This window comes from Harpia harpyja, chromosome 19 (assembly GCF_026419915.1).
Source record: "Harpia harpyja isolate bHarHar1 chromosome 19, bHarHar1 primary haplotype, whole genome shotgun sequence".
NCBI lineage: Eukaryota > Metazoa > Chordata > Aves > Accipitriformes > Accipitridae > Harpia > Harpia harpyja.
This window is the reverse complement of record NC_068958.1, coordinates 5,664,912-5,678,007: the sequence shown is the minus strand read 5'-3', so window position 1 is coordinate 5,678,007 and position 13,096 is coordinate 5,664,912. Positions and strand designations below refer to the sequence as shown.

The 13,096-nt window shown below is 39.0% G+C and overlaps 1 protein-coding gene across 2 annotated transcripts in view; it reads right to left on the bottom strand.

The window, feature by feature from the left end:
• Nucleotides 1–542: 542 nt before the first annotated feature.
• The window catches only part of MED27 (mediator complex subunit 27), a 96,254-nt gene continuing 83,700 nt past the window's right edge, over nt 543–13,096 (bottom strand). For both annotated transcript variants that reach the window (XM_052814420.1, XM_052814421.1), the window contains 2 exons: nt 3,622–3,699; nt 543–1,048 (listed from right to left, as the gene is read on the bottom strand). In XM_052814420.1, the coding sequence (XP_052670380.1) occupies nt 914–1,048; nt 3,622–3,699 (213 nt within the window). In that variant the 3' untranslated portion in view covers nt 543–913. The remainder of the gene's footprint in view (nt 1,049–3,621; nt 3,700–13,096) is intronic.

Sequence of the window (13,096 nt, the reverse complement as noted above, 5' to 3'; positions counted from 1 at the left end):
AGGAGCTGAATACTCCCATCCATTCCAAGGGCAATGATTACTGGGAGGGATCTTAATCTTCGCTGGTATGTTGCATGTAAATGTTAAATTATTTAGGAACCATGCTGTATGTGTCTGTGCTGCAGCAGCTGTGCTTTAGGGCTGAATTATTTTACTACTTTCAGTTCTGAAACGTGACAAATTATATGCACTGTCACTGCTCATCACAAGTTTTCTAACCACCTAATACATGCAGATTTTGCTAACATTTTTCATTACAATTTTAGTAAAGGGAAACATCTGTTTCCCCCTGCCTTAGAAAGTATACTGCATCTTCCAAGCTGCCACATGCCTTTGAAATTCCATGTTTAATCAACGCCATAATCTCTTCCACAAAAAACCACCAGCGCTCAGATAAGCAGCCTTGCAACAACAACAATCCCCCCCTCATACCAGCACGCATGTTTGAACGTTTCCAGTTTTCTAAAGAAAAGAGCAGCATTGAAAAATCCACACCAAAACCAAGGATTTTGTTGATCAAATAATGAAATAAATAGTACAAATTCTGGAATACAAAATTTATTTCAAGCTTATAAAAGTCTTCAACATTGCAAATTCTGTCACAAAACAAACTGTACACAGATATTTTCATTAAGGTTTAAATAATGATTATTACTGCCAGATCTCCCCAGACATACCATTTCAGCTCAGTAGCATCAAGCGATCACGCACAGCTTCTTACCATCTTCTTCAAAACACATTAGTCTCACAAATGCCTTGCAGACCGATGGCTTTTGAAAAGTCAAATGTATTAGTGCAACCTCACTACTTAGTACAGGATGAAAGGTTCAGAAATGGAACCACCTATTAAACCATCAGCTCTCTTCCAAGCCCGACAGATTGTTCCCTCCTCGTGTTATCAATGGCTGGGCTACTATTGCCTGCAAGTGTCATGAAAAGCTTCAAGTGTTCGGAAATCCCTCCATGTGGGTGGCAGGCCATCCTGCAGAAACTTTCCGCAGCGCTGGCATGGAGCCTGGAACAGCTTTATGTAACTTCTTAACCAGGTCTAAAAGGAAAAGGGAGAGAAATTAAGAAAACTGGATACGGACGTTCCCCTTTGTCATCACTCTTGTCAAACAGTGATAGCAAGGACAGAGAATGTACTTTGTGGAGGCCCCGTGAGGTACACAGTGGTTTTATAAACAGAAACATGCCGAAGATTACAAGGTCACTCTATAGCTGAATTCCCACTTTATTAATCGTCTTTTGCTTTTTTAGTCACTTAAGCAAATTTGTTAATAGAAATTCATGCACTCTGAGCAGGAGGTATTTGCAGCTCGAGAATCATGACGGAAAGCAAGTACTGTAACACTCCTCATATTTTTACTGGAATGTAATTGTTCTTGATGGGTACCTTCTTCAACCAAATATTGGTTTGTCTCTTCCTATGATCATCTATCACACCCCTGCTGCAATCATACTGCAATGGTCTGAACTCTTCATAGCTGAAGATATAAGGACTTTCACAGCAAGCTAACTAACTTCCTCTCTAATGTGATTTTAAGATCAATACTCCTTGGTCATAAAAATACTGTACCATTTTAAATCTGATTACACTGATAAATATATATATATAAAGGCTACTGCTGAACAACACAGAGTAAGTTCAGGTGTTCCTAGGTAAAGTTCCTGCCTCTAAAGTGGATTGTTCCCATCGTCATCCATAGCAATGGGCATTACATAACTCAATTCCCAACTCAAGGAGATACGCAACTAAAGAACAACTAAACCAGCAGATTTATACTGTGAAGGATGCACATGAATCTTGTCATTTAAAGTTCTATTGAATTACATCGATAAGAGAAAATTGTTCTCTGAAGAAGAGGTCAGCCGAGTTTATTGAAACAAATCCTTCCATCTTCATCAGAGCCTTCTCTATAGCAACCAAACCTTTGGCCGTCAATAACTCTCCTCCAAAAGAACTAGATCTTCTCTGGGTTTAGCAGTAAATATGGGGACAAGGGCAACAGAACACTACAAGTAAATTGCTGTTATTTACTTCAGCTTGGATGGGCTTTGCTTGCACTACAGAGAAATCGAATTTTCTGAACTATAATACAAAAATAGGTAAATGAAGTTAAATTGTGCACTTGAGACATCTGTTGAAAGGAAAAAAAAAAAAAAAAAAAAAGGCATTCTTCATTCCCAACAGAAAATTAGGGCTTCACTACATCCTGTCATGTGGATTGCACAACTGACATGTGAAAGGACCAACATATTGACGTTTACGGTGTACATCTGGTTTTGCTTTGTTAAAAGTTTTAGTAGTGTTTTATCAAATCAATAAGGCAGGTCCATGGCTTAAACAAACTACCCATTCTATTAAACATTCATTTTCAGAAACATGTTGAAACATGGATTTGATGAGCGAAGAGTTGCTTTCACCTTTCAAAACCTATTATTTTAAGATGCACTCCAAGAGAAGAGACCTTTGCAAGTCTCTCACTTTAGTGGCCTTTTTATTAAACAAACAAACCAGAACAGCAGGTAAGGGAGTCTGACTGATCTGAAATTACACAGTGGAAATTAAAGACATAAAAGACCAAATGCTACTGTACACACCTAAAGACTGTGAATGGCAAAATTAGATGTTTGTTTTTAAAAGTCTCAGTTACATTGCTCCAGGTGAAGGGGTAACATAATGGAAGTTAAGTGAAGGAAAAAGTCTGAAGAGCAGAGAAAACTCTCCCAAAAGCCTCCTTTGGGAGACTGCAGCAGACAGAACAGCAATAGTCTCCACTGCCAAAATTCATCTTGGTAGAAGGAATTCTGAATCATAATCAGAGGGTCAGAACAAGGTTTAACAGGGCTGCTTATATTCAAGTTTATTTCACAAAATTCTAAATACAAGCAGAATTAAAGGTGATAAACTTAAATCTGCGTATCAAGGTAGAGCAGTATTTGAATAACTTTACTCCGTAAGAAACCAGCAGAATACTTCAGTGAGCATTTCCTTGATTCCCCAAACCACCTGCTGTTGTGCTGGGCAAGTACATGCAATTCCTTAGGAACAACATTGGGGCTGAAAGTGGATACAGCAAAATGGGCTCTTTCCGATCACACTCCCCCCTCTCATCGTACTCCAAGTAACGCACATCGCTTCCCATACCCGGCAACCTGACAAGCAAGCTGCCTCAGCTGGAACACACTACCTGGGAGTTTCCTCTTGCTGGGGAACTTCCAGTGGAGCAGACTTTCTACATATGGAACTCAACTCCTTGCGCAGTATGAACAGCGTGGAAGGGCTGGGCCATAGCAAAGATATTGGTTCAGAGAGTTTTTCCTACTGCCTTTGGAGATGACCCGGAGTAGATTTGCAAATGGGGATCATCAAGCTAATACTGAGATCTCTGACAGAAGAGCCGTATACAGCTCAGTCTTCCAACACCAATTATCCCAGGGTAATGAGAATGAACTCTTCATCCTAGTCCAGGTATCAGATACAAAGAATTACAGTCATTCTCTACGGCCTAGCTTCTTTAAATAGGGGAAATTACAACTGCATCAGAACTGCCTAATGTCAATCACTGTAAGCATGCTGAAGTCTATCTGCAAAAATGTATTTTCCAATACACTTACCATGAAAGATCTGACTACCACATCTGGCATTTGAGGCAGCTGGTAGTGCAACAGAGCAGTGGTCGCATGATCCGTCACCTGTATCAGCCAAAAGGAGAATATACGCTTATTCATTCTGTATTTCAGGCCAGGTAGTGTTAATCTGCAGGAAAACAGTATAAATTCCATGGGGAAGTAGCAAACCAAGGATTACATGACTGTGAAGACGTTCTCAAAGTAATTTGGGCTAGTTTTTGACAGCTAGCTTCCATTCCCTCTGCCAACTTCATACAAGAATCAGCTGAAGCAATCATGATAATTAACTTCGTATGCATACAGTAAAATCAAACACACCTTTGGAAGTTCATAAACATGATAAAAGCTATTAGTGTTGGTAAAAGAATCTAGACTGGTAGCTAACGTGAGCCAAGTGATGAGAAAGGTGTCCAGCTCTATGCTGCATGGAACAATACTAAACTAACATGTTTGGCTTCCTACTTTGGACTACCAACCCAGCTGTAAAAAGGAAAAAAAAACCCATCTTCTGTACCAGTTAAAATAAAAACATCAATTGCAAATAATTTGCCTAACTTTCAAATGTCTACAGCATAACAGCAGAATCTGTGCTTCTGTGATTAAAATCCCATGTATTCTGTGAAATCATAAACAAGCAAAGTCACTAAACAAATCATGTCAGAGGAAAGTACTTTGGTTTTCTCTTTAAATGTTCCCATTTTTTCTTTGGTCATTTTTTTTTTTAGAGAATATATTCCCTTAATCTATGATGATTGACTCAACAAAAGAAAAAACATTGTCAATAATGTAACTAAATTAAATAGTTATGGAAGACTCACTTATAAGAACAGAGGTTAAGACTTCAAAAAAGAAAAAAAAAACCCTGAAGTTTTGGGTTTGGTCTGTTTTAGTGAAACCAAACCAAAACAAAAACCAAAACACTCCCCCCCCCCCCCCGATAAAATACCCTGAATTGAAACTGTGTCTTTACTAGAAAAATGAGTACACTCTCTCCATTTTTTAATGGGAAAACTTAAAATATTTAGCTCTTGTAGTCCTATTTCAGGTTGCTTACGTTGAACAAACAGGAATCGAGCTCTCAGTTTCATTTCCTCTGAAAACAGGAATCAATATGATTATGGTGTATAAATACTTGCATTAGTAAAAGATTTCTGATAGAAAACTTTTTAATTTCCCAGAGCCATAACAATATCTTACATCTAGGAATTACAGCTAGACAGAATACATATAAAATGTGTATTTATAATAACAAGAATAATTAAAAAAAAAAAAAAATCAGGAAGCCCAACCAATGCTTTGATGGGTTTTTTTGGCTGGTGGTTTGGTTTTTTTGGTTTTTTTTGGTTTTTTTTTAAATGATTCTGGAAGGGGGCAGTTTCTGACAGCTGTGATACAATTCACTAACAGTATGCAGCCTGTCAGCTCCCTAAGTTACTAGCACAGTCAAGAGCTTACTTCTTCTCAGAAGTTCTAGGCTGAATGCAGAAATTCTTGGCAAAATTCTTTGGGCTGGACTATTAAAGAACTCAAGGCAACACAACCACGACAGGTCTTTCACATCTTGTAACTTGTAAATCTATTAACGGTCCTCATCAGTAATATCAAAGCATCCAACAAACTACATGGTTGTCTAGTTAGTGATTAAATTGTATTTTCTAGTTTTAACATGGAGAAGTAGCACTCTTCTCAGGGTTTGTCTATATACTATAGCAAACTTTGAGTAAGACGAAGTGTGAACTGAAATTACAATTACTATTCCCAGCTAACTCCACTTGTTCCTGATTTGTAGTTAGTCTAATTCAGTGAATTGTGCTGAAGCACTCAAACTTTCACTGGTGGAAGAGAGGCTCATGCTTGAAGCTATTCAGGGAGGTGAATCTGTAAAAGATATATTCCTGAATAAATCCATGTATAGACAGGCTCTAATTCACACCATACAAACTTCCTCCGCAGAACACTACATCAAATTAGTCTGTCCCACACTGAATCCAGTTTTAAGTTACACTACAGTTTTAGAAACAGATTCTGCTCCCCATCATTCATGCACAACTAACTCCAAAAGCAGCTCCATTCAACGTGAATAAGGACATGCGATTCTGACATTTGGAAAGGAAAACTTTTGGGAACACGCACATTCTGGTGAGTTTGCAAAAATACCACAAAATGGACCTCAGCCTGCTTAAGCCATTTATATGTTACCATATAAAAAAAAAATATCAGAAATAACGTGATTAACAGCGCATTAATAACACAGCACAACTCAAATCAGTCATTTCTTTTAAACATCTCATGCAGCGTTCAGAAATGACTGTAACCCAAGCCCTACTAGCTATGTGAATTTTTTTCTTTTAAGATGGTGCTTTTATAGGATAGTACCAGACATGTCAAAGAATAGAAAGTTCTGAAGATATTTATGAGCAGCCGCTCTCCTTCTGCTGTATCTCTACTTCTAACAAACTGTTTTGTTTTTTTTTTTTTCCCCTGAACAACAAAGTTTTTTTCTCTTGGCACTGAAGAAAGCTGCTTAAAAAAACACTGCTATTAACAAATTTAAATTGACTGGCCACTTTAGCAAAGTTGCACATATGCTGTTGCTATTGTAATGTAAAGCTAATGAGATTCCACAGGGAGATAAAAGCCATCCCAGCATTGCTAGAACACTAATAATGTTTTCTGAACAAAAAGGAGGCGATTTCTACCATAAGCAAGTGCAGATAAAGTGATTCTAAGAAGATCAAAGTGGGTGTCAAATCTGGGGAAGAGGAGTAGGGGAATGACCCCCCCCAACCCAGCAAAGAACATGATGTCAAACAAGAGAAAAGACCTCGGCAAATGATAAACTGGCCAGTGCATGGGAATGAAGGAAGAATTACACCCCCCCCAGGTTAACAGAGATGATGAGAGAAAGCACAAACCGGCCAAGATTAAAAAAGAGAAAAAAAAAAAAAAGAAAAAAAAAAGGCAGAGGGGAGATCAATACGCAGCTTTACTAATGGCAATACGATTTCACACCAAAGCAAAGCAAAACAAACTGCATATGCGCCAGCTCACTTAAGGGACACGCTTTTTCTTCCAGCCAAGTTGGAATCACAAACTAATTTATTCTGGGTGTAGGATGACATTTTGTACATTTCAGGGTTTTATTTTATTAACTTCACTTTTATTGCTCTACCTTACCTACTGCTATCAAAGTTATCAGTCACTTTCTAATTTCTCTACCTCTTTCTATACAGCAACATATTCAGAAGAGCACACATTGATTGGGATAGCTGTTGCTCTGGACCTTGAGACAGATTTTTCAAGAGATCTTGCAGAAAAGCTCAATATTTCACAATTCATATATTGAAAAGCGCTTGGAATTTTTGTTCAAAAAAAAAAAAAAAAGGCAAGACAAGACAATCTCCTGAAGTACAATTTTGCTAAATAAAATAGCTATTGTTTAACTAAGCACTTTGAGACAGAGCAAAAGAGACTTCAGTAACATGGGGAAAAAAAAATTCTGGCAGTGACTCACTTTGAACAAGAAAACTTCCCTTGTTAATAGTTAATTATATCGCCTGAGATTTTTTTTTTTTCTCCTTTTCACTTCCAATTTCAAGTTGACCATAACCACGTACTACTAAAATGCATCTCTGCTCCCTTGTCTAGGGCACTGCATACACCAGGAATGCAAAACAGACTTGATACTGGATCAAACCTAATCTTCATCGCGACTCTGTGCAAATTAAATCCTATGTACTTGTCACTTTTGGTGAACAACCAGGCCCCAGCGAGCGAGCAGGGCTGTCTGGGTACTGGCCTGCTGCGAGAAACGACCTGCTGAGCCCACGCGGTTGCTCTGCTCTGCAGCAGAGTGGGAAGACCTGGACTCCTGACTTCCCTCTCGCAGCCGATGGCTCAGCTTATCTGCTGGGTAAAGTTATAAATAGCTCATGAGACCAAGACCCAGCGACGAGCAGAAAACAAAATCCCTGTTATTTGTCTCAACCGAGCCAACACCAGTCATTTCTAGAGTATTTCTGTACCCACTTGATAGTACTGCTCTGCTGAAATGTGCTTTCCAAAGGTGACATATCCAAAAAATGGCATTATTGGGCCTTGATGACAATTTTTAGTCATATAGCATCCCAAAGCTGAAAAGTCATTTAAAAAAAAATAAAAGCATTCTACGATTCACAGTTTGAGAAAGCTGAACAAGTGCTTCCTCTAACTGGAATAAGAAGCACAAAAGCAAAGACCTATGGCATAGTTGTGCTCCACCATAGACTAGGTATGTTCCATAGATGTATGAAGCTACACCTGGCATAAAAACTAAAACATAAAAATACAAACATCACATGACTAAATTACACAAGCTGTCTCTCTCTTCTAGTATTTTATCTCACCGCCAGTAAATATACTTTTCAAAAGTAGGTGTAAAACTTCCTTTAAGAGTCATAACTTTCCTTGCCACTTACTTATTGGTTTATTCCCTCAAGTATGGCACCGACAACTCCACCTAATATAAAGGGATTCTCTAAATCCCCTGTAAGGTTTTTAGTTCTTTTTTTAAACCCTGCTAAGTTCATGGCCTTAACAGTAGCCTCTAGCAATGAGTTCTGGAGGATGATCACAGCACTAAAAGAAAAAAAAAAAAAAAAGGAAAGTTATTTTATTAGTGTTTAGACCTTTTATAGTGTGGAAAAACTGCATGAGTGCCTCTGTTCATTTCCAAGGATTGCCATTACTCAATCTTCTCTCCAGGACCACGTTTGAGTCTCTCTGGAGGAAATCTGGTGCACAGAACCTGGTGCTCGAGAGGCGCTCGGAAGGATGATGGATGGTGCCTCTATGAACAGGCACTGATGAACTCCACAGAAATCCTTTACACACCCTTCCCCACTCCCAATTCAGTAAAGCACTACCAGACTTTTCTGAAGCGTAGGATTTATCACTTGTTTTCAGAGCTCACAGAGTGTTTAGTTTTTTATTTCGTTTGTTCTGCTTATTTGGACTGGGTCATAGAGATTTTATTTCACCTAAGGAGGTCTTTGAACAGCACCAAGTACTGATCATGCACAGGAGCAATCATGCAGGTGACCCTGGAACAGTCCATCTCCTCTCCTTGAACAGACATCATCAATAGCCCAGTATTTGTCTCATGCATGCATTCATCCCACATGTGATTTTATTCTGAGATTATTGACAAGAATACATCTTCATACATTACAATACTTATGTGCCCTTGTAGTGGTGAAAATTGTGCTCCCGAGTTCTATCACTTGGGATTACACAGCTCACAAACAGCTGGATAGGCACAAACAGCTTCTCAAAGTTTAGGTTAAAACGTGCTTTGGGAAGAAGCATATCAAGCCAAAACAAGAACAGTTTGTAGCATGCTAAAATTGACAGACCATTTAGGTGAAAATAAGAATGGGACTCCAAGATCAGAATGACATACACGGGTTTAAATCCTATGCATGTGACTTGAACAGCCAGACTGATCATATTACACAGCAAAACCAGCTATGCTGCTATTAACTAAGCAGCTTGATAAATGAAACAGTTAATGTTTGACACCACCTCCCATTTTGATCCACTCACAGCAGATCCACTATTCTATATTTTTGCCTCTTTTTTGAATGCAAAGCTATGAATATTGCACCATTCTCTACAATACATATTTTTTTAATCCTCTACACAATGACCTGGCATATTATGCAGCCCTCATGTACACTCTTCTTCCCATCAAGATTTAAGTCCCCAAATATTTCCTTATTTCCTGTTTTGTTCCTCCTCTTGCACTAGTGGATCAAGAGATGCAAGGTGTTAAAATAAGGAGGTTTAAGATCAAAACAGTTGCCGCTCCTGTGGAGTTTAAATGTCAGACCAACATGGAAGTCTGAAAAACCTTTTCTCTGCTCCTCATGCTTTTGCCCTTTCAGCCTTCCCTCTGTTATTTCCCAGGTCCATTCTCTGAATCTAACCCTGCTGGTGGATTCAATGCCTATAAAGCTTATTCACCCCAGGACCAGATTCAAGGAGTCTCCAGGGAACTTAGAAAATGACTGTACACTTTAACAGTAATGGGCCCTCCGGGAGCCGTCCCCCATCAAATTATACACACTCGGGTATCCTGCCTAATAAGGAGAGAGAAAAGGCTTGCTGACACAGCCAACGTTTGCAAACAAAAAGTCAGGACAAATTTAGCTTCGTTTGACAGGGTTGAATTGAAGATCAGAGGTCTCTGGTCCTTAACCTAGAAAGTCATGCTGCAACCCTGTGAGAATTTGACAGGCCTGCAGCTACCCCAGACAGGTATCTTGTGAGCTCCAGATGTTGTTATAATATCATTGAAGACAGAGTTTGAGAACTTGGTCCAGCTTTTAAAGAGAAACGGCCCTGCCCTTCATAGGGATGATTGATTTTACAGCGTTAAAGGCGGCAGAGCTGAAAGGGCTACCCAGCCTCCTCGGTGGGAGCGGTTACTCATCCGTATTTTCCCTTCTCAGCACAGCACTTCCACATCGCATTACTGGTGTCTGCCATGAGAAACACATTTCAAGAACATTCAGATGTGCTCTGACACATTTACTGATGATTTTTTAATGGCATGAAAACATTTGTTCTAAAGATCCTGCAGTACAGATCCTACACTAGTAAGAGAGTATAATAGTTTCTCTAACACTATTTTATCTATTTCCTTCATTTTGCTACTGCTAAATCACTAGTCCTGTGTCCTGGTTTAGCTGGGATAGAGTTAATTGTCTTCCTAGTAGCTGGTACAGTGCTATGCTTTGAGTTCAGTATGCGAAGAATGTTGATAACACTGATGTTTTCAGTTGTTGCTCAGTAGTGTTTAGACTAAAGTCAAGGATTTTTCAGCTTCTCAAGCCCAGCCAGCAAGAAAGCTGGAGGGGCACAAGAAGTTGGCACAGGACACAGCCAGGGCAGCTGACCCAAAGTGGCCAACGGGGTATTCCATACCATGGGACGTCATGCCCAGTATATAAACTGGGGGGAGTCGGCCTGGGAGGGATCGCCGCTCGGGGACTAACTGGGTGTCGATTGGTGGGTGGTGAGCAATTGCCCTGCGCATCATTTGTACATTCTGATCCTTTTATTATTACTGTTGTCATTTTATTAGTATTATCATTATTAGTTTCTTCTTTTCTGTTCTATTAAACCGTTCTTATCTCAACCCACGATTTTACTTCTTTTCCCGATTTTCTCCCCCATCCCACTGGGTGGGGGGGAGTGAGTGAGCGGCTGCGTGGTGCTTAGTTGCTGGCTGGGGTTAAACCACGACATCCTGAGTATTATAAAGGGATACAAGTGCAGCTTCAGAGAATAAAGAGAAAATCAAACCAAGCACTACAGAGACAAAACTTACTATGCTGAACCACAGCATTTTCTATCATCTGTTTGAAAACCTGACTTAGGTCCTAGCCTTAACTTCTTTAACTATCAGCTCAATAGTACAGAATCTATTGATTAGAAAGTACCATCACCTTGCATTTTTATCACATTTTTCACGCAAGAATCTGAGAGCACTATGCAACCAATTCAGCAATAGCTGTTGTGAAGTCAGCAAGTATTACCCCAGCCTAAGGGATACAGAAAACTGATCCAAAGAGAGGTTAAGTTGCCCAAGGTAACACAGTGACAGAGCTGGGAACAAAATGTATAAAAACACTACTAAAAAAATGCAGGCAGCTGTTCAACTGGTTACAGGCAACCCTTTCTCCTGCAGTCTTTTCTTTCTGGTTGTTGGTTTTTTGGGTTTTTTTTTGTTTGTTTGTTTTGTTTTGTTTTTAAAGTAATACCAAATGTATTATTATTTACCAAGCGAGAACTGGACAACAGGAACTTAATATTCAGGTCATATCATATTATTTTAGAGGGAAGAGAATAAAGATTCTTATTTATTCATAATGCAGCCACACAAGCAGCAGTAAGAAGGGCGTTTCATGTTTCCTTACATTCCCTTCCTTTCACTTTTGGTCTGAAGGCCAACACCTGTACCTCAAGAGAAATTTACTCTACGTATTTATGCTCCCCAAGTCCTTAACTTTGACTCCTAAGCAAACCTGTACATTTACTCTACTCTGTTACCTTGCGTATAGGCAATTAATATTATATAATCAAATCATCAAGATTTGTTATCATTTAGCACAAATGATGGCAATATGATCTAACCCTTCCAAGTTATTCTAAACCAAAACATCCAGGAAGGCAGCCTTATGCCCAAATGAGCTTAGAACCTAACACACATATGGGGAAATTGAGATGGTGCACTTAATTACAGAACCTTAAATGTATTCCACTGCAAAAGTTACTTAAAAGCATACTCATAAACAAGCTACTAAGATTTACGCTGGTTTACTTCCTGCTATATTACCCTACTTGACACTAAATATTTTTCGGGAGTGAGAAAAAAAGGAAAAATATTTAATCCACTAATCCCTGGGGTAAAGAATCAACTGCAGCAAAATTTTGCGTTAATGCTAGGCAGAGAGGGAGAGCAACCAACCTCCCCAAAAGCAGTTCTTTGATCTCTAGCAGGTTAATATCACAGGTCAAACATCTTCCCTTCTGACTGCATCTGAAATCTTGGAAGGAAGATGCACAAATACAGCCAATATGCCATACTTTTGACCCCTGGTTTTATGCCCTTTTGAGTCCCTGACCCCTATTTGTTACACAAACTACAGAAGTAGATGAAAGGAAGCTAGCACGCTAGCTGGAGACTCAAGCTCCTTGAACTGTGGCTTGAAGGTAAGGAAACCGGAATTTAAACCCAGATCAATCTGAACTTACAGCATTTTGACAAGAGGCTTTCAAAGAGAAATCTTCTCTTCCCTGCCTGGAAAATAGCGAGGTATAGATCCTTTTGAAATACACTTTAACCTTCTTAGTAGTTTTATACTTACTGCTCCCATTCTCTCATCGGTCTTTTCTTACTTTCTGGAATGGCATTAATTTCAGTTAAGTTATTCCTTTTGCTTACACCAACATGGGAAGAGAAGCAGGCAAAATAGCATCATGGAAAAAATTTCCAAACTCATTTTGGAAAGCGAGTTCTACTGATTTATTAAACTCAAGCCCTCAGGAGAGGGGTGCAACCAAAACCAATGAAAACAACAAAACAAAATCCAAAAGAACCTGAAACAGTCCTTTCTCCCCCAAAAGATACTAACTAAAAAAAGCGTGCTTGAAGATTCCTCATGAAATTTTAAAGCTAGAGTAGTATAATTTCCAATTTCCTATTCCAAACCATGAACTGGAACTATGATGGGAAATAAATCCAAATCAAGTAACAGCAGAAGTGATCTCCTTTTCTACTCACAGTTTTCCATTGTTACAGATTATTGTTTGTTATTTGCAAGTTGTGATGACAAAGAAATACATTCTGAATTCTTTTACATAAGGGCCTAGATATTTAAAATAAACTCCACATATCTCCTATACGCATTAGGTA